Raw genomic sequence first — 22,651 nt, forward strand, 5'->3', positions numbered from 1 at the left:
GAGGGTGGCCCGGGGAAGGGATGTTCTCGGAGTCGTACGCGGGGCAAAAATAATTTATGCGACCCAGTGTCAGGCCAGCGATCTGCCGACAGCCGACGAATGTCCGAACGTGAAACGTACTATCGGTTGTGACGAACCCAAATTCATTGAGACACGCCGGTTCATTCATTGTATCCCGTTTCATACATACTGGGGAAAATATTTAAAAAATAATAACCATAAACAAAGGAAACCATGAAAAATGACCTGCGTTCCAAAAAGAGATGTTCTTACACATCAAAAAACTAAACATAGAATAGTCGAATCATCGACCGTTTCCAATTTCAAATTAAATTAGATACAAAAGCACCATTACGCTTCGGTTCAATGTCGTTACATTTCGTCAAGGTCCGCGTCCGGTACAACTATTTATGTTGCCTATGGCTCACGGACTCGGAAAAGCGTTTGTCACGGCTATTTTGTCCCGAGCGATGATGACCTTAAGGATACGAGGATGTTTTTCTAGATCATAGGACGGAAATGATTCATACAGCTGTTGTTTTGGCAGTCGCTCGAAAAAAACGAAAAGAAATAGTGTGCAACAGTCAATGTCATCAGTCTCCTCCTTAAAGATGAGTCCACAATTTCATGGTGACTAATAACAGCGTTCTAGTCTTGCATGCCGGTCAACTACCTGTCGGTGGAAACATTTTGATTAATTTGCGTTAAAGAGTTTCTAAACTGAACGTCAGCATGAGACAGCCATTACAATAACAGCACAAGCGTAATGAACAATTCGACCACCCAAGGGAACCGTGTCCACCTCCATGTAATTAGCACCGAAACACTCAATGACTGTGCTGCTATTTAAAATGTCAAGAGTAACTGCCCACCTTAACCACCGCCTTTCCCTGCGCGAGTCATCGAATTGTTGAGCGCAAAAGGACAATTAAATTATATCCACCGTTGACGTGCGCTCAATATCGCACAATTGCACACCTTTGCTGCCAGCTCTTGCCCAACGCTGGCGGATCCAGACATTCCTGGGGGGAGCGCTAAAAATAACCACCTAGCTTACCTTTGCACACAGTCATTTTTCCCGCCTCAAAGTGCCGATGGTAGGATGCCCGCTCCCCGAAAGTGTCAGCATCCATCGCACCTTTTCCTCCGCCGCGTTCTCCAAACCGAAATGGTGTGCACTGGGCAGGGGTATAACTCTCCCCCTGGCCATATTTTCCAAACATGTGTTTACGCTTAGCATTCCTCCGAACCTGCTTGGGTGTGAAGAAGTTGGCTTCATAAATTATGATTTCACCGATTAACCTCAAATACTAGCTTTAGCAGGCAAGCATCCCAACGGATCATTCACTCGAATTCCGCCATATTTCCTAACCTTGTTCGTCCACCTCGGATGCTTACCAAAACGGACAGGTGTATACTTCTCACAGATCAGATCGAATCAATCTGGTTTACAGATGATTTTTAAATATTGAACATTTTTAATTTCTCCCCGACGTAGAACGTCGCAAGCATCTGCAGCAGGTGCTCGGCGCCGAGGGTCTCCAAGTTTACCAGCAAGATGTACACCAGGCACAGAAACAGTTCGGCTCCGTGGGAACAACAACCACTACCGCCCATCAGCAACAGCTGACCGATCGTGCATATGACAGCAGCACGAGTGCCAGCGAAGTGGACACCGAATTCGTACCGCAGGGCGACGAAAGTCTACCCTGGCGACGGTCGCGAAGTCTGTCCCGGGGGCCAACGCCAACCGTGGCACCATGGAGACGCGCCTCGCAGGATCGCCGAACGTCCCGGGATCGCTCGCTGTCGATCGACAAGCGGGAAGAGGTGAAACCGTGGACGGCCGAGGTGATCAAGCTGAAGAAAACGGCCAAGGAACGCAAAACGGTCGAAAGGGAGAAGCTGGAAACGGTGCAGCTGAAACCGACCCAGATTCAGAAGGCGCAGGTTAAGCGCGAAGAGCTGGCGAAGGTCGAGCTGAAGGCGGTGAAACGCGAGCAACAGGAAATTACCGAGCAGCACATGGAGGAGATGGTCGAAGCGATCATCAGCGAGCAGCGATCGGAGGATCGGGTGGACTCGGGCCTCCAGAAGCTGCGCCATGATGAGGATACGTCCATACTGGCGATAACGCAGCAGGTGGACGAGCTGATACGTAAGGACATAGAAGAGAAGGCTGAGGGTGTTCCGTGGCGTCGAGGAGGCCCGAAGAAGGAACACGCACTCAGCAAAGAGCAATTCGTTGAAACAGACGAAAGCACCCGCCTCAGGGTAGATAGAGACGAAACTACAGAAGAGCAAGAGGAGAATAAACTTGTACTGAACCAAGAGGCTGGAGTGGCTTGGCGAAGGGGAAAACGACCCGAGCCGAAGCCAGAACCCTTCAGCCAGGTGGAAGATACCACCACCCTAAGCGTCGATCGTTTGGAAGAGCATACAGAGCAACAGAAGGAAACGAAACCCATCGAACAGCCAGTGGCGTGGCGAAGAGGACCGAAGGAAAAGCAACCAACTACCATCGAACAGGCACCGGAAGAGCCGGCTGCTGCCGCAACGGAAGAGCAACCGCAGGAGCCTCAGCTTCCACCATGGATGCGTGGTCGCAAGCCGGGACCGAAGCGAGACCTCCCCAAACCGGCCGAGCCGGAAAAGGTCGAGCAGGTGCTGCTGAAGCCTACCCCGAGGCTTAAAAAGGAGCTACCCAAAGAGACGGTCGAGGAAGTTTCTCTCAAACCGGTCCCGAAAAAGCCCACCACGGAAGAGGTGACTCCTGCAGTTTCCGAAGAAGCCGAGGAAGCTACGGTTAAGTTGGTGAAAAAGAAGAAACCAAAGCCAGCACAACCGGAACTGGAAGTGTACGAAAAAACAGAATTCACTCCCACCGAAGTACCGGTGGCCGAGAAGCTTGAGTTGCCAGAGAAAATTATTGAAGAGAAACCACAAAAACCTGCACAAGAACCCGAGACAGCTAGCTGGCGTCGTCAGCAGAAACCACGGCCGGAAGAAGAAGTTCTAGAGGAAAAGCAGTGGCCCACGGGCAAGCGACGTCCGTTACCAGAGGAACCAAAAGAGGAGGTTCTACTTAAGCCGATACCGAAGCCAACCAAAGAAGTTGAGCCCAAACCTGTCGAGGAACTGCATCTCCAACCGAAACCGATACCGGAAAATGCCGATAGTCGGCAAGAACCAGAAGTGGTCCCATTAGTTTTGGAGAAACCAACCGAACCGGTGGAAGATGATAGCCTTCCTCCATGGCGCCGTGGCAAGAAACCGGTACAAAAGAAAGAACTCCCTAAGCCGGCCGAAGTGGAAAGAGTGGAAAAGATTGAGCTAAAACCAACTCGACGTGAGAGGAAAGAGATTCCTAAGGAGTCACTGGAGGAGGTTGCACTGAAGCCCGTTCCGAAGCCTGTAAAAGAAGTCGAACTAGAACAAGAGCAGCAGGCGACTGTTACGATTGAACCGGTAGAACCGACACAAGAGGTAAAGAAGAAGAAAAAGAAGATAATTCCAAAAGTGACTCCAAAGCCTGAAGAGGAAGAACCGCGTGATGATATTGAAGTTCCGGAGCCGGAACCCGTTGAGTCTGTTCCTGAAGTCGTGCAAGAACCTATCCAAGAAGCTCCTGAACCAAAGGAACCGGAAGACGATGAATCTCATCTGCCACCGTGGCGTCGCGGTCGTAAGGGAGTGCCCAAACGCGAAATCCCCAAGGAAGAGCCTCAGGTCATGGAAACGGTTACGCTTAAACCCACACCCAAGAGGGCCAAGGAACTTCCGCAAGAATCCATTGAAGAAGTTTCGCTGAAACCGGTACCTCATAAGCCGGACGTTGTGGAACTCCCCGAAGCCCCAATCGAAATGGCAACGATAAAGGAAGTAGCCCCAAAGAAGGTGAAGAAACCGAAGCGAAAGGACGAACCGGAGGCTCTCGAGAAGCCAGTATATCCGGACATCCCGGAACCAGAACCGGTCGAGCTGGAGAAAGTGGAACCTATCCCGGTTGAAGTTACTAAAGAACCGGAAGTTACTCCGGAGCAACCTCCATGGCGCAGGACACCCAAACCCAAACCAGCCGAAGTTGAGCCCGAGGAAAAGAAGTGGCCGACCGGAAAGAGACGCCCATTGCCGGAAGAGCCGAAGGAAGAAGTTGTGTTGAAACCGATTCCTAAGCCCGTCAAGGAAGTGGAACCCGAGCCGGAGAAACAGGTGGCAATCAAACCGAAGAAACCATTGCCAGAACCAGCGGAACCGATTGAGCTTCCACAAATTGAACCTGTCAAATACGTACCAGAGCCAGAAAAGGAAGTTGTCGAACCTGCTCAGGAGCAGAAGGAACCGGAAGATGATGAATCTCATCTGCCACCGTGGCGTCGTGGTCGTAAGGGAGTTCCCAAACGCGAAACTCCCAAGGAAGAGCCTCAGGTCATGGAAACGGTCACACTGAAACCTACTCCCAAGAGGGCCAAGGAACTTCCGCAAGAGTCTCTTGAAGAGGTATCGCTGAAACCGGTGCCTCAAGTACCGGAAGTCGAGGAACTTCCAGAGGCTTCAGTCGAAATGGCAACGATAAAGGAAGTAGCTCCAAAGAAGGTGAAGAAACCGAAGCGTAAGGACGAACCGGAGGCTCTAGAGAAGCCAGTATATCCGGACATCCCGGAACCAGAACCGGTCGAGCTGGAGAAAGTGGAACCTGTCCCCGTTGAAGTTACTAAAGAACCGGAAGTTACTCCGGAGCAACCTCCATGGCGCAGGACACCCAAACCCAAACCAGCCGAAGTTGAGCCCGAGGAAAAGAAGTGGCCGACCGGAAAGAGACGCCCATTGCCGGAAGAGCCGAAGGAAGAAGTTGTGTTGAAACCGATTCCTAAACCCGTCAAGGAAGTAGAACCCGAGCCGGAGAAACAGGTGACAATCAAACCAAAACCACAAGAGCCATTGCCTGCGCCGGAAAAACCAGAACCAACACCGTGGCGTCGCGGAAAGAAGGAAAAATCCCCGGTCGAGGAAGAGAAACCGAAGGAGTGGCTCACGGGAAAACGAAGACCCCTGGATGAAGTTCCGAAGGAAGAAGTTACATTAAAACCGATTCCCAAGCCAACGGTAGAGGAAGTGCCAAAGCCAGCGGAAGAACCAGTTCTAATCCGTCCGACTCCAAAACCGGAGGAACCGGAGGAACCGAAGGCTACACCGTGGCGCCGAGGAAAGAAGGAACTTCCGAAAGAAGAGCCACCGAAGGAGGAAGTCACGCTGAAGCCAATTCCGAAGGCTACCGCCCCACTGGAAACGGTAACGGAGGAGATCATCCTTAAGCCGGTCCCGGCACAGGAAGCAATCGAAGAGATCATCCCAGCGCCACATACTCTTCAACCCGTCCGAGACGTCACCGTGGAACAGGTTGTGACGAAGAAAACGAAGCGCGTGAAAAAGCTGGTACTGAAACCAGCTTTCCCTGTGCCAGAGTACGAGGAGGTTGAGGAGTCGGTCACGTTCGAAGAACCCGAAGAGCCGGCCCAAGTGGCCGAAACGATCGTCGACATTGTGCCGGAGGAAGTGTTGGATCTGATTCCGGAGCAAGCGCCCCGAGAGGTGGCGAAGAAACGGAAGTCACGTAATAAGAAGCATGTCGTATTCAAGGAAGAACTCAGCACTTTTGCGATGGAACCGGAGGAGGAAGACGAAGAGGAAAACGAGGAAGAGCAACAACAGCTGGTTCAGGAGATTTCACGCTCCAGTATTACTCTGGCACGTCCAGTTCCGGAGAGCAAACCGGAATCCGTCGTTCCTGCTCCGGTGGAGGAGGAAGAACTCCAGACGGCCGAGTTCCACAAGGAAATGGAAGTGCGCGTGCAGTCTAACATCGTCAAGAAGGAAAAGCAAAGGCGAGTGTTCATCCACGACGACAGCCAACCACTCCCGGAGCTGGAGATAATCACGCAGAAGCGCGTCCAAGAGGTCACGGACAAGGTGGCCGAGGAGGACGTCCGCGAGGAGCGTAAGCTGCGCGAAACGACGCAACAGCGCATCGCCGAGACAAAGATCCAAGAACGTTCCCTCACGATCGTGAAGCCGAACGTGAAACCGCCGAACATTGTCGAGAAGCTACAGCCACAGATCTGTGAGCCTCAGAAGCCGGTGCAGCTGCGTTGTCGTATCGAGGGCGTACCGTTCCCTGAAGTGCGCTGGCTCTTCAACGATACGGTCCTGTTCGCAAACCCTGAGTATGTGATGAACGTGGTGGAGGACGTGGCTACGCTGGAGATTGCCACCGTCCAACCGTACCACGTGGGCATCTACACGTGCGAGGCGAAGAATGTGGCGGGAGTAGCCATCAGCAGGGCCAACATCGTCGTCCAGGAGAAGGAAGAGACCGGTGAGGCTCCACGGTTTGTAGTTCCGCTGAAGATCGAACTGAATGAGGCGAAAACGGTGGCTACGATCACCTGCCAGGTGGCCGGCATTCCCACACCCAAGGTCCGCTGGATGCGTGACGAGGTAGAGATCATCGAGGAGGAGGAAGAGGAGATCGAAACCTACTACGAACAGCGTACGGGACACGTGCGCTTGACGGTGAAGCGTCCGCAACAGAACGTTCCCGTTGTCTACACAGTGCTGGCGGAGAACAAGTTCGGCAAGGCGGTCGGTAAAGCGAATGTATTCATCCAGTCCGTGGTGCTGGAACGCGTGAAACCGTCCGCAGTGGCGCCACAGATTGTACAGCCTCTGGAAGCGCAGGTGGTCCGTACGGGAAGCACGCTGGTGTTCGAGTGTCGATACACGGGTGCTCCCCGACCGACCGTTAAGTGGTTGCGCAACAATAAGGAAATTGTCGAGGAGGAAGAGATCACGATCGTCACCGAGGAGTACTATAGTCGGTTGGAGATTCGTCGCGTCACCCGCCAGCGTGGAGGCAAGTACGAGATCACCGTCACCAACGAGGCAGGACAGGCCAAGTCGTCCGCCTCCGTTGCCATCTCGGACGCTACCGATACAGACGAGGCTAAGGCGCCACGCTTCGTGGAACCGCTGGTGCCCAAGCTGATTGCCGAGGCGGAAGTCTGCATCCTGGAGGCGTCGGTCGATAGCTACCCGACGTCGACGTTCCAGTGGTTCAAGGAGGGCACGGCGATCCGCTCCTCCAACGAGCAGCGCATCGTCACGACCGACAACCGATCGATTCTGATCATCGAGTCGTTCAAGCGCCAGGACACGGGCGCGTACACGTGCCGTGCGGAGAATGTGGCGGGTTCTGTAACGTCCACTGCGACCGTCCAGACGCTGGACACCATCGAAACCGAGGAGGTTACCGAATACATATCACCGCGGTTTTTGGAGACAATCAAACCGACGCGTGTTATGGATGGCGAGCGCCTGACGCTCGAGTGTCGCGTCGTGGCGATGCCGCTGCCCAAAGTCCACTGGTACCACAACGCGCAGCTGATCCAGGAAACGAAGGACAAGCAGGTGCACCAGGACTCCACCGGTCGCTGCGTGCTCACCATCAGCGAGGTGTTCCCCGAGGACAAGGGTGAGTATACGTGCGTGGCGGAAAATCGCATCGGCGAGGCCATCTGCCGGGCGACGATCAGCGTCGAGCCGTTCGAGTACGTGCCCGATTCGGAGCAGTTCCGCAGCTCAGAGGAAGATTTGTTGACAGATAAGGTAAGGCTCTCGAATGCAAAGCATTCTACACGCTGTTTTCTGCAACTCAGCCTGAATGCGTTGGTTATCATCGTTACAGTCTATTTCAACACTGGAAGAGTACGCGGAACCGATCGAATATGCACCGCAGATCGTGAAGCAGCTGCCAACGATCATCCACTCGCAGGAACGCGAGCTAACCAAGCTGGAGGTGAAGGTCCACGCGCACCCGAAGCCCCAGATTCGTTGGCTGAAGGCCGGTGAAGAGATCATACCTTCGGAGGAGTTCCAGATCGAGAACTTCGCCGACGGCACCTCGATCCTGATCATCAACGACATCTATCCGGACGACTCGGGCGAGATTACGTTCGAGGCGCATAATGCCCTCGGCGTTGCCATGACAACGACCGAGCTGGTTGTAGAAGGTACCCTTGTGAAACAACGCCGCAATGTGATCGTCTTCTTTGATCCAAATAATTGCTATTGCAACTGCTGTAACTTTGCCTTTACTAATTCGTTATTCTTTGTCTACTGTAGTAATGTTTTCTTTTTTCAACCATGTAGATATTCCTAGCTGGGGTTTTTTCTTCTCTTAAAAATCTCTCTTTTGGTTTATGGGAAATTTTCTTTTTCTCTTTCCTTTGCAGCTTTTGAAAACACAGTATGCCTTTAATTCTTTCTCTTCTCTTTCTATTCTATTAAACTATTGCTCTTTTCCTTCCTCTTATCCTTTTTACCCTCCGATAGAACCTTCCTGTAAATAACCAAATAAAACACTCATCCAGTACTATCACCCTTCAAGCCTACCGAAACTACAAACAATCTTTACTGTCTACTATCTTTTCTTAAACGAAAAGCGAAAAAAACTCACTCAAAACGCACTCACCCCAGATAAAAAGCTACATCAAATGAAACAAATACTTCACCGGAGTACGACACCTCAAACAAATGTTATACTTCGTTACTTTCAGCAATTTGCCGAGCGAATGTGCGACAGTTTAGTTATGAGACGTCTAATACGAATGTTTTCCGTTTTCGCAGAAATCGTTGGAACCAAAGCGTATCGCAAACCGGAATGGGTGCAGCACATGGAGGAGATGAAGCAAGCACTGCAAGGTAACACATCCCATACGCGGTCGTAAGACCGTACAGCGAGACCACCTCTTGTCGGTTGTTTTCCTGCGGAATCACATTTCACATAAATTCTTCCGTTATGATCACGATCATTCATTTGCAATTTCAAATTCACCATCACTCGTCGTTCACCGTCAACTCGATACCAACACTCCAAAAATGAAATCTACATGTTGAAGCCACCATCAAACTATTACTTTATGCTTCAACTATGCTTCATGTAGACTGCGTGCGGATTGTTTTTCTTCGTGTTTTAGTGCTCGCGGCAAATCTTTCATGAAAATCTCTAGACACTTATAGATTAGCTTTGCCCTTACTATTTTTCGTTTGACGTTTTCGTAGAGTGATTTCATTTGTTGATTGTTTGTCAAAGCTCACGCATAATCAAGACTGAACTAACGCATTGCTGGCACATTCTTTTCACACAGAAAGTAGCACCGAAGAGTTGGACGAGTTTCTGCAGCTCGAAGCATACTGTCGCGATAGTCCGCCGACAAGATGATGCATGTCGCTTCGAGCCTATCCTGTGATTGCACCTCTGTTTGCACAACTTTTTTCTTATCTAATTTGTTTTGTTATGTGATTGTAAAAAGTAGATAGTTTTATATCTTTTACTGTGTAATGTTGAATGATTTCATTACTAGTCCTTGTTACCGTGTGTATGTGTGTATATGTATATTGTTTTAATGTCAATCACTACAACACGCTCTACCCACACCCACCGAACTCCACCATGTACGTACACTCTTCATAAAGGCATACACAAATAGGTGAGTATTGCAAAAAGTTCACTTATTGCAAGCACGATCGTAGTAGCCATCATAACCATCCGTCGGAACCTAAGATTTAAGTAGCGCATGCGTTACGCTCTGTAGTACGCTTTTTAACGATAATCAAACATTCCTCAATTTTTTTGCAACTTGGAAAAAACCGCACTCCCAACGCCGCATTGCAGCCTCCTACTCTATCCCATCGTACTCCGTTGAGATTAAAGATTCGCGGGCCATGCTTGGCGAGAAGGGTTACTTCGAGTGTCACTACGCGGGCAATCCCAAGCCAGGTAGGAAACCGATTCTTCGCTGTTTGATTCCGTCACCAACAACACCGTCACCAACAACACCGTCACCAACAACACCGTCACCAGAGCCACCGCAACAGAAAACAGGTCCTTCCGCAAGACAGGACCACTTTCGACCGCAGTCATCCGCTCACAGTCAAGATTCAGTACAAGAAGACGACCAAGAACACTCACGAAACCGTGGTGCCAGAACAGGTTACTCAACTCAAAAAGAAACGATATACATTTCACATGGATACAGCATTCAACTGGACATCTACAACAGAATACGAAACCGAGCAACAATGGTGCCGGAACACTGTCACAGATCATCGGAACAGCTCACGAGCTCCACAACCACCACCACCACGTTCAAACATCAAACACATCTTCCTCGTAAACACCGAAACTATTCCCCTCAATCCTTTCACACGCTACATGGCGAAACACGGACGGCATCAAACATGGCGGCACTAGCGTAATGCCAGAGTACTTAACTGATTTCCATTTGTAGATATACTGTGGTACCGTAATGGCAAGATTGTCATCCAGAACGAACGCACCAAGATACGCACGAGCGAAAACATGTCGACGCTGACAATCTACCCGGTGGAGGTGGCCGACTTTGGGTTCTACAAGTGCAAAGCCATGAACGAGGCGGGCACGTGCGAGTCGATCGCGAAACTGATCGAGAGCACTTCGCCAACGTTGAACGATGACGAGAAGGCCGAGCTGGAGGCGGCGCGTAGCACCAAACGTAGCAGCCGGGCCGGACTCAAGAACGGCAAGGCGATCGAGAAGATCGAGCTGGTGGTCGAGGAGAGCGAAGAGACGCGCCGCGAAAAGGCCGAAAAGCGGAAGAAGCGAGAGGAGAAGCGCAAGGAGAAAGAATCACTGCTGATCGAAGAGATCGTGAAGCAGGAGCTGGAAACGTCCCTGCAGGAGAAGATTAAGTTCAGCTCGGAGTCCTCGACGACGCTAACCACCAGCACCACGTCCGAGTTGACGCAGGACGTGAAGCTAACCAAGGATCGGGCCACGGTCAAGTTCAAGGAGCACGTGGAAACGCTCGTCGAGGAGATCGTGACTACCGAAACGGTGCAGGAGATCGAGCGCATGGTTGTCCACCAGAAGCTGGACGTGTCCGACGTGGAGAGCGTTAAGAACTCGATCGAAGTGAAAGAGATCCTGACCAACCTGAAGGCGAAGGAGTTCGGCCCGGGTGAGGCGCCATTGCGCGACCTCGCCACGATCGCGTTCATGGTGAAGCACGGTGTCACGGTCAGTGAGATCACCAGCTTCTACCAGGCGAACCATTTCCCGGCCTTGCAGAAGCCAGAGTCACAGTCCGCCATGGTATTGCTGCTGGAGCGCGAGGGCTACGCCAACATCGTCACGGAGATCCTGACCGAGACGGATATGGATGAGACGCAGCTGGCGGCGACGGCCGGTTTCCGCGCCTTCATGCGCATGATCGAGGTGAACCATGCCAGTATCGAGGAGATCATTGCGCACTTCTCACCGGATGACTTCGTCGTGCAGGAGTGGAAGACGGAAACGGCCTACGAGGTGCGATAAGTTCCTGAATTGCTTTCCCAACTAACGTCCTCTCCTAAATGCATCTACTAACACCTATTCCACGATTCCTGAGATCTCTGATCTCCCGTTTTATCCCCGCCCCATAACCTTTCAACTCCGAAATTGCTGATCGAACGATCGTTGCTTAAACTGCTTCCTCTTCAATTCTAGAAACACGAAGAAACGCACCTAATATCATCGTCTGAAGTACGCACAACCGGTAAATGTCGATAAGCCAAGTCTTCTATCTCGGTTCCAGCAACGGACGCGACGTTTGCTAATAACTCTGCTCTTTTACCTGCTTTTCTATTTCTATCGCTGCGGTCTCTCGTTGGCCTTACCGCAACCTCTCTTCCCCTTCCCGTTACGCGCAACTGCCAACTGCATGCCTATATGAACGACGGCCAATCTGCCCGATCCCGATGTGCTCCCACACCGAACAGAGACGACCGTGCGGACGATGAAGGAACTGGACGTCAAAGGTTTGCAATCATAAATATCCAACCCGTGCACGTGCTCGCTACCCTTCTCTCCCTTCAACCCAACCAAATCCGTGTGTGCGTGTGTCGCCAAACCGCCTGCCGTCCTACCTGCTTGCTTGCTGAAGTGTTTGGCTCGCTCATGCCTCAAATCTATCGATCTTGTCTTCTACAAACCTTGCTCCTTTTGCTTCTATCTATCTGCTCGCCTAGTTATCCTTTAGTAGTGAAACTATCTCTCTCTCTCTTTACCTTTTTATAATGTGTTTCCCGTAAACATGATCAGTTTTTGCACATACTTAAGATACATTTTTATATAGACTTTTATCTAGCAGAAGTGTTATTTGCAGCGATGCGTGATTTGCTTAAAAATTCTGTATAACAGCCTCATACGCACGATCGACTACAGTGCGTTACAGAATCGTTGGAACAGAGATGCACATTTCTGGTTCCGACGTGCGCCCATGTAATAAAGTTCAGTGTACAATTCAGCATTCGCAACTATGACTGGTGTTAAGCAACCACCTTATTTTCTTTAGCTTTTTCGTGGTCGATGCTTATCCTTTAATATTAAATCGTTCTTCTTGTAGCTTCTATAGTTTGAAAGTGTGTCGCTTCGAAGTTGAGTTTTGGTGCGCTTTACTTGTTGGGTTTTCGCAAATAAACGTAGATATAGTTCCAGTTGCACTATGGTAAGTAATCTTGATTAAGGTACAACTAATGATTTAAACATTTTCTTTTGAAATGAACTTATTTTCTACGACACTTAAAAAAACGTTAATTGCGGTCTCTCTGCATCATCTGTCCTACTGTTTCGGAATGCACTCACTGTTAGACAACTGTCTCGGCCAAAGTAGATTATAGTTTGACTCGAATGTTTGGGAATGTTTGTTCCGTCCTATCGTGTTGATCTCTCACTCTCTGTTTAAACTCTGTTTTATCTTTCGCCTGTTGCATTTTGATAAAAATGTTAGTTCTTTGGTGAATAGAACTGTCTCAAAATTGTCTGCCGCCTGTTGCCGTACTTTGTACTAGAGTACATTCTTCTGTTTCTAGGATTGCTGGGATTGGAATGGCTGCCAGTACTCTCTGCCTTAGTCGAATGACTTAGTTCCTATGCTACTCTACTATCCTCTTCACTTTATCCTCTTCAACTATTGGATCGATTGTTGTGCCGATGTACTACACTGCTCGAAATTAGTTTTCTCTTCGTTTCAACACTTTCTACGCTACCTTTTACTCTCCTTTTACACTCCTTTCTTTTCTTCTGGCTGTTTATTCTTCCCTTCCTCTTTGGTCTGGTTTATGATTTCTTTACTTCCGGTAGGCTTCAATAATGCACACACACACACAAGATGTTTTCGGCACACATAAACACATGACACTTGCACTACACTCCATTTCTTCCTGTTTCGGAACCTGTATCGAAATCTGGGACACACTTCAAAAACATACTCGGGGGCTTTTGGTTTTTGGAAAGTCAACTCTCTTTTCTTTCTATCTCATGTCTTACACGGTGCGGCTGGTCTGCTCCACACGAAATCTCACCATGTTCAAACTTCGCATGATTCCACAGAAACACCAGATCTCAGAGAAGATGACCGCACCACCATCGACAGCACCATCAACACCACCATGAACACTACAACAGTCATGAAGAAAAAACACAAGAAGCTACGATCCGAAAGAAAGCAGCAGCGTCACGCGGACGAAGAGACAGAGATCGTCGATAGTGAGGAATCGATCGAAGAGCGTCGACGCGAGTCGGTGCAGCAGCGCCGCCGGCAGCCACTGTCCCTCCTGCGTCCCCTGCTGCCCAGCGAGGAGCAGGTGCAGGAGGAGTTGGCCCCTGATTTTGTTACCTCCCCGTTGCGCGAAACTCACAGCTTGCCGCTGGAGGTCGCCTCGGTGTCGAGTGAGCCGACCGTTTTGAACCTGGTCTCCAATCTGCTGGAGCCGGCGAACACGACCGGCACTAGTGCCACGGTGAACGTCGTGCCGGAGAAGGCTCTGGTTACGGAGGAGGTGTTTTCGTCCGAGCGCGAGTCCGATACGCTGCTCCTGGACAGTGCCCGACTGGCCACCAGTCCCCAGTACAAGCTTTTTGGTCTGAACGAACCGGTTGAAGTGTCCGAGGTAAGTGCGCAGGAAAGTTCATTCGAGCAAGGTCCTTCGAAGGTGCCACAGGTGGCTCTGGCCACCCGGGACTACGTCCCTGTGCAGCCGCTTGTCGTAAGCGAATCCGACATCCACGATAGTGCCGCTTTGCTGGAGCAACCCGCCTCCGAGGCGGTGAGCAATGCCACCGTTCAGCTCCTAACGCACGACGCTACGATCGTACAAGAAACCGTGTCGACTCAGGCGGAACGGGATCTGCCGGACCTGCAACGTCCTACCGCGAGTCACGCACATCCGAACGTTCTCTCCCGCGAGTCGCTTCAGGTGACTGAGGTGAGTCGCATTGAAAAAGAGGACGCATTCGATGGGCGCCTGAAGTTACCGCTGGTACAACCAAACTACCAGATATTGCCGTCCGAATCGATCCAGATGGAGGAAACGATCACGCAGGACGCCCCGAGTCGCTACTACCCGGAGCTCGTCGTTCCAACCGAAAGCGCCCGCGCTCGGTTTATCGAGCAGAAGTCCTACGTCACCGAGGTGATGAACGCCCCGGAACGGGAGAACACCTACGTACCGGGACGACTTCCGCCGCAGCAATGGGCTGACGTGCAGTGCGACCTGAAGGAACCCCTCTCAGTGACGGCGCAGCAAATCCAGGAGAACGAGACAGAGTTTGCCACCGGACCACAGGTAACCTCGTACCAGGCGACGGGCACGGTCACAATGATCGAGAACCAACTGGTAACACAGCTGGTCAACGAAAGTACGAACGCGGAAAGCTTCCAAGCGGAACCGCTCGAAACGAAGACCGCCTCCGTTGAGTTCCTGGAACGATCCAGTGTGTCCGTGTCGAACGTGGTCAGCAACGAGACCGAGGCGAAGCTGGAACCCTTCGAAGTGCTCGGTACGGCCATGGCCCTCAGCACCCTAACCTCACTCAAACCGGTCAGCGAATCGACGGAGGCCTTCGTGCATGAGAAGGAAACGCTCCACCAGGGAGCGCCGCAGCCCAACCTAGCCTTTGCGGCAACGCTGCTGGAACCGATCGAGAATCTAGCCATCACGGAGATCGAGACGGCCGATACGGCCGGCAGGTTTTCACCGGAGGCGGAAGATCGCACCGAGCAGGCCACAGCCAGCTTCGTGCCGGTTCAATCGCACTCCGTCGGGACGGTGGAAACGCACGAGAAGGAGTCGGAGCTGGCCGCGAAAACTCCCGCCCAGCCTGTGTTTGCCGAGAGGCAGCTCAATCTTCAACACCAGCTGGAAGTGGTGGAAGCTGAGGCAAACGAGCGAGAGTCCACCTTCCTGCCGATCACTGCACCGGCCGACCAATTCCTCAAACCAACACCGACGGACAGTCTCAAGTCGGTGACGGTGCAGGAAACGATTGCGGGTGTGTCCGAGGGTGAGTTGGAGAAATTCTCACCCACATCACAACTCGCGCGATTCGTGCGCATGGATGAACACGAAGAGAAGACCGTCTCGGAGCTGACCGTCTACGAATCGCTCCGGGCGCACGAAGAACCGGTGAGACCCGAGGAGAAGACCGCCGAACGCCATCTACCTGAGCTGGCTAGCGAGCTTATGGTGACGGAAGTAATCAGTGGCCAAACGGCGGGTGAAGTGACTCATCCGCAGGAGCTGGCGAAGGATCACGTCCTCCAGCCGACTCCAACTCACTCGCTCAGGATCGTGCAGGTGGAAGAGACGGTGGCAAACGAAGGACTGGAGCAGTTCGATCGGCAAACTCTCGTAACCTCCCAGGCTAACGTAGGCGGTAGTGCGCACGAGGAAACGGTCATCTCGGAAACGATGGTGCTAGAGGGCGCCACCGTGTACTGCGCTCCGGAAGCTCCGGCACCCAAATCCGCCCTCCCGAACGTTGACCGGCTGGTCGAAGGATTGACCGTGACGGAGGTTGTCTCGGAGCAACGTGAACAAGCGGATACAACCGATCAACCGACGGTCAAGGATCGTACAGCAAAGGCAGTGCCGACGGAAGCGCTCAAATCGGTGCTCATCGAGGAGGTGCAGCTGTCAAGCATGGCAGAAACCATGTCAACGCCAGAGACCGTACGAAGCGAGGCGCACGTAAGGCTGAGCGATACGCGAGAACAAACTACCGTCCAAGAATCGGTCGTACTCGAGGACGTCCAGAAGCTGGCCGAGGCGGACCAGCCCGAACGAAAGCGAGCCGAAACGACACTAACCGAGCCCCGCACCGAACTAACGATCACTGAGGTCGTGACGGAAGATCGCGAGCGTGAAGGCTTCGACGTGGCCGCTATTGCGCGAGACTACACGGCACACCCGGTACCAACGGAGTCACTCAAGTCGGTGCAGGTAGAAACGGTGGAACTGGTCGATTCCGTCGCCGCCATCGGCACACCGAGTGTCGCCCAGTCGTCCGCCACCGTGCAAAGGGATCAGCTCGAAGAGAAGATCATCAGCGAGCAGGTGGTTTACGAAGGCGTGGACCATTACGAGCGAGAGAGTGTCTCCATGCGGCAGGCAGAACCTCTGCTGGAGCCAAGAAGTGAGCTCACGATTGTGGAAGTGGTCACCGAACAGAAGGAAGACGAGCGGGTCGAGCCGGAGCCGGTGAAAGATGCGCGCGCCCAGACGATTCCCTCGCATATGCTCAAGACGATTCTGGTGGAACAGGTTCTTGCGTCGGATTCTCTCGAGCGAATGGAACAACCGCTGCAGCCAGAAACCCTCGCCCACGTGCAGAGTGACCAGCGCGAACAGACCACGGTGTCGGAAACCATCGCCTATGAGGGAACCGACCGACTGCAGGACGCGGTGAGGCCAAGCGAAAAAACCGCCGATCTCACCATCATTCCCAACACCGAACTTCAAGTCGCCGAAACGGTTGTGGAGCAGCGGGAAAAGGAGGGCTTCAGCCTAGCAGATCTCGCCCAGGATCAGGTGGCGCGGCAGGTTCAAAGTCACGCCCTGAAGTCGATCCAGGTGCTGGAAACGCTCACCAACGAGATCACAACGCAGCTAAGTCATGAGGGGCCCAATGCAACGAAAGCTTCGACACAAAGTGACGCGCTCGAGCAAACGACTGTATCGGAAACGTTTGCCTTTGAAGACACGCCCGCCATGGAGGCCCCCACCAAACCGGCCACGAAGTTGGCGGAATCCGTATACGAGCCACAGGTCGGCGTGATCGTAACGGAAGTCAACCCGGCACAAAAAGAGCGCGAAGGTTTCAGTGCGGCCGAACTGGCGCAAGATCACACTGCGATACCCGTAGCCGGACACGCGCTGAAGACGGTCCTGGTGGAAGAGGTTACGGTCTCCGATACGCTCGATAAACTACAGTCCCCGCAGCAGCTGACCAGCTCTGCCACGGTGCTGAGCGAACAGTTTGAGCAAACAACCGTGCAGGAGACGACGGTGTTCGAGCGCTCCGAGCAGCTACCGGTGGACGAGCTACCGGCAACAAAGTCCGCCGACCGGTCGTTCCTTCCGAACGCAGAGCTTATCGTCACGGAAGTGGTCAGTGAGCAGAAGGAACGGGAAGGCTACGACGTGGCCGAGCTGGCCCGTGACCATACCGCCAAGCGGACGGTCACTACGCACGAGCTGAAGTCGGTCACGGTCGAAGAAACGCAGACCGGTGAAAGTGCAACCCGGCTTGAGGAGGAACGGTTGGCGGAGACGACCTCCGCTGCGTTTAAAGAAGATCGCCTCAGTGAAACCATCGTTCAAGAGCCCGTCGTTATGGAAAGCATCGATACCTACTCGATGGAGTTTACGCCGAAGGAAAAACAAGCCCTACCAAATGTCACTCCGATGACGGAGCTGGTCGTGATGGAGGTTGTGTCGGAGCAGAAGGAGAGCGAAGGCTACTCGGTGCAGGACATCGCACAGCAGCACGTGGTGAAGCTGCTCCCATCGCACACACTGAAGTCGGTGACCGTCGAAGAGGTGCAACCGTCCGATGGCGTTGGAGAGGTGGACGAGACGCGTACCACCCAGCATACCGCCAGCGTAAGCGAAGGTCAGCTGGAGTCGCAAACCGTATCCGAACAGCTCGTCCTCGAAGGACTCGATGTGTTGGCCGAACAGCAACAGCCGGCTCCGAAATCGGCTACCTCGAACATCGAGGCCATCAGCGAGGTACAGGTGACGGAAGTCGTTTCCGAGCAGAGGGAGCAGGAAGGCTACGATGTACAGCAGATTTCTAGCAACTACGTCGCCAAAGAGGTCCCGTCCCATACGCTCCGATCCGCGCTTGTCGAAGAAACGCTCCCGGTCGATGGCCTACAGCAGCTGGACAGCGTTCCACTAGGTTCGCACGCCAAACCACTGACCGACGAGATCGAAGAACGGATCATTGCGGAAACGGTGGTGCTGGAAAATGTCGACACCCTGGAGTTGCACTCCCGGCCGGAGGAGAAACGAGCCGAGAAGGTGCTACAGAGTCAAATCGGGCTGGAGGTGACGGAGGTGAATGCCGAGCAGAAGGAACGCGATGGTTACAACGTGGCCGATCTGATGGTTCAGCAGGCCGCCAAAACGATCCCCACCGAACCGCTCAAATCGATTACGGTCGAGGAAGTGGTGCTATCCAGCGGTACGGAAGACATTGGAGCGAAGGACGTGACCGCCACATCTTCGGCCACGGTTCGCAGCGATGAGCGTCAAGAGACGACCGTATCGGAGCAAGTTGTCTATGAAGGAGTCGATCGCTTTGATGAGCTGAGCGCTCCCGAGCAGAAAACAGCCTCCAGATCCATGCAGCCCAGTCAAGAGCTGATCGTTACCGAAGTGGTGTCTGAGCAGAAGGAATACGATGGTTTCGATGTACAGGCGATCGCCAGCGCCAACACCGCTCACGTTGTTCCGGCGCAACTTCTTAAATCCCTCGCCGTAGAACAGGTGGAAACGGTGGAAGGTCACGGAGAAATGAAGGACGGGTTGTCTATGCCAAGCGAGGGTCGCGCATCCGTGAACGAAACCGAGCTAGAGCAGAAGACTATACAGGAAACATTGGTTTACGAAAATGTTGCCGAAAAGCCGTCTGAACAAGCGCCGGAACAGAGGCTGGCCGATTTCTGCGTACAGCCGATCCAAGAACTCGTCATCACCGAGGTGATTGCCGAGCAGAAGGAGCGCGATGGATTCGATGTGCAGGAGATAGCTAAGAACTATACGATCCGTGCGACGACGGCAGGCCTACACAAATCCGTTGAAGTTCGCGAGGTGCAAACAACGGACAATCTGACCGAACTTGAAATAACAACCAGCACCGCAAAGGCAACAACCAGCACCGATAGGCTCGAGGAAACTATAGGCTCGGAGACCACGGTGCTGGAAGGTTTTACGAATTTGGTGGAAATCAGTCCGGACAGAAAAACAGCTACACCCGCCGTACTCCCCAAGGACGAGCTGACGATCACGGAAGTTGTGGCAGAGCAGCGTGAAAAGGATGGCTACGATGTGCGAGAGATGGCTAAAAATTTTACCGCGCAATCGCTGCCAGCCGGGGAAGCGATGAAATCGATCATTGTGGAAGAAGTTCTTGTGAGTCACGACACGCCACAGATGGCTCCTACTCAGAGTGTCACGCAGGAAGCATCGTTCACCACGGATCAATCCGAACAGACCACCGTTTCGGAAACCATCGTGTACGAAAATCTGGGTCAACAACAAGTACAAGCTACTCCCAAAACGTTACACGCGGCCCCAAGTGTGGACGTGGTGTCGGAGGTTACCATTACCGAAGTAATCGCTGAACAGAAAACACAGGAAGGTATCGAGCTGCCCGTGGTGGAGGGTCAGAAGGCAAAACTGCTGCCCAGTGATGCACTGAAATCCCTCACAGTGCAACAAGTTGATGCACTGCAAAGTGTAACAGATGTGCAGGAGGAACAGGTGCAGAAAACTAAAGCGTTTGTTAAAAGTGACACGATCGACGAAACGACAACGATGGAAACAACCGTGCTGGAGAACACCGCCGAATATAAACAGCAACTTGAGATGAATATGCAAGCGGCAAAGTCCTCTACGGATGAGGTTATCAGGCAATCACTCATGATAGAGCAAGTACTGACGTTGCAAAAGCCGGGATCATTCGCGTCAGACGCCTCGAAACCGTTGGAGGCCTCCGGATCCTTATCACCGGATCAATTGTTGCAAACCACGGTCCAGGAAGTCATGGTCTTGGAAGGCACGGAAAATCTATCCGCCGAGCTTACGATGGATAAAAAGTATCCTACACTCGACATGCAAGGCCTCGAACTCCCCGTCTACAATGAGGTCTCTGTGTCAGACACGATGGCCGAACTAGCACCGAAACAGGAACCGGCGGCAAGCGCAAAACAGAGTCTCAACGATATGCTCTCGGCAGCGGCTACCTCGGAGACATTGAGCCAGGATTCGTTCAACCAACTTAGCGATACCAATAAGGCCGCTGCTCAGCAAGCTCACCGTACTATGTCCAATTTGTTCGTATCGTCCACTACCGAAACAGTGCTGGGTGAGGGGTTAGATAGGTCCGATTTCAGTCTGCCATCCGTGGCTCATACTGCGTCCGTTAAATTTACCGACACGACAGTAGTTCCCCTTCAGTCCGAGCAACTGGCAGCTGACACGGCACAGCCATTCGAAGAGACAGTCGAGCCACGTAAGTTTGCCTCCACTGTGATGGAGGATGGTTTGAGGGCACCTGAATGTTTAGAGATAGCGAGTAACGAGTTGAACGACGTCACCATGGACTTGGTAACGTCGGAGAGACGGGCGTCGGTTACTTTAATAACTAACCAAACGGTCAATACTTCCGAAACGACTCTGAGCGAATATGTAGATCGGATTGAGCTTGCTCAAGAGCCAGAACAGCGGTTCGCAAGACTGACACAATCTGCTCTGCTTACGTATGAAGAGTCTCGTCCTGTGATAGAAAAGGGTAAGTACTGGGGTAACCACTTACACATCCTTCATTCAATGCCTACATTCTCATTAAAAAAAACCAATCCATACATTCCAAACATGCCTATTCTTTTGACACAGTATACTGTTTGTAAATAAGTGTAAATTACATCAGTTACAAAATCACGCAGCAATATTACACGCTTCACAACACACACCTGAAACACCAACTTCTTACTTATTCCAACAGATCACACAGGACACAAAACACGAAAAACACAGACACACAGCAAACAGCTCAAGCACATGGAAGAGCACACCGGGGAGGAACTAGAAACGCACGAACTCTTACACATACATGCAAACACCACATCCAAGAAGACACAAAAAACACAAACCAATATTCTTGCGAAACAAACCAACGAAGAAAATTTGATTGTGGAAATGCCTGAAGAGGTGAAGATCACCGAGATCATCACTGAAGAAGGCAAGGCCAAGAAGCAAGTGGTCAAGAAACGCGTCATCAAGAAGAAGACCGGAAAGAAGGAGCAGGTCACCGAGATCGTCACCGTCCAAGAAGACGATCAGCTGCCGCAGACGACTGTCACTGTCACTGAGAAGGAGCTTCCGTTCGAGGAAGTGACCGAGTTCCAGCCTACTCTGGTGCAACCACAAGAGGCCATCGTGCAAGAGATGCCTGAGGAAGTGAAGATCACCGAGGTCGTCACTGAAGAAGGCAAGGCCAAGAAGCAAGTGATCAAGAAACGCGTCATCAAGAAGAAGGCCGGAAAGAAGGAGCAGGTCACCGAGATCGTCACCGTCCAAGAAGACGATCAGCTGCCGCAGACGACTGTCACTGTCACTGAGAAGGAGCTTCCTTTCGAGGAAGTGACCGAGTTCCAGCCTACTCTGGTGCAACCACAAGAGGCCATCGTGCAAGAGATGCCTGAAGAGGTGAAGATCACCGAGGTGGTCACTGAAGAAGGCAAGGCCAAGAAGCAAGTGATCAAGAAACGCGTCATCAAGAAGAAGGCCGGAAAGAAGGAGCAGGTCACCGAGATCGTCACCGTCCAAGAAGACGATCAGCTGCCGCAGACGACTGTCACTGTCACTGAGAAGGAGCTTCCGTTCGAGGAAGTAACCGAGTTCCAGCCTACTCTGATGCAACCACAAGAGGCGATCGTGCAAGAGATGCCTGAAGAGGTGAAGATCACCGAGGTGGTCACTGAAGAAGGCAAGGCCAAGAAGCAAGTGGTCAAGAAACGCGTCATCAAGAAGAAGGCCGGAAAGAAGGAGCAGGTCACCGAGATCGTCACCGTCCAAGAAGACGATCAGCTGCCCCAGACGACTGTCACTGTCACTGAGAAGGAGCTTCCGTTCGAGGAAGTGACCGAGTTCCAGCCTACTCTGGTGCAACCACAAGAGGCCATCGTGCAAGAGATGCCTGAGGAAGTGAAAGTCACTGAGGTTATCACTGAAGAAGGCAAGCCCAAGAAGCAAGTGGTCAAGAAACGCGTCATCAAGAAGAAGACCGGAAAGAAGGAGCAGGTCACCGAGATCGTCACCGTCCAAGAAGACGATCAGCTGCCGCAGACGACTGTCACTGTCACTGAGAAGGAGCTTCCGTTCGAGGAAGTGACCGAGTTCCAGCCTACTCTGGTGCAACCACAAGAAGCGATCGTGCAAGAGATGCCTGAGGAAGTGAAGATCACCGAGGTTATCACTGAAGAAGGCAAGGCCAAGAAGCAAG

General features: G+C 52.2%; 1 protein-coding gene across 1 annotated transcript in view; it reads left to right on the forward strand.

The window, feature by feature from the left end:
• The window catches only part of LOC131294788 (titin-like), a 150,060-nt gene that overhangs the window by 94,556 nt on the left and 32,853 nt on the right, over positions 1–22,651 (forward strand). The window contains exons 27-33 of the mRNA XM_058322832.1: positions 1,499–7,665; positions 7,745–8,069; positions 8,686–8,760; positions 13,469–20,938; positions 21,152–21,702; positions 21,769–22,167; positions 22,246–22,536. Of these exons, the coding sequence (XP_058178815.1) occupies positions 1,499–7,665; positions 7,745–8,069; positions 8,686–8,760; positions 13,469–20,938; positions 21,152–21,702; positions 21,769–22,167; positions 22,246–22,536 (15,278 nt within the window). The remainder of the gene's footprint in view (positions 1–1,498; positions 7,666–7,744; positions 8,070–8,685; positions 8,761–13,468; positions 20,939–21,151; positions 21,703–21,768; positions 22,168–22,245; positions 22,537–22,651) is intronic.

This window comes from Anopheles ziemanni, chromosome 2 (assembly GCF_943734765.1).
Source record: "Anopheles ziemanni chromosome 2, idAnoZiCoDA_A2_x.2, whole genome shotgun sequence".
Classification (NCBI taxonomy): Eukaryota; Metazoa; Arthropoda; class Insecta; order Diptera; family Culicidae; genus Anopheles; species Anopheles ziemanni.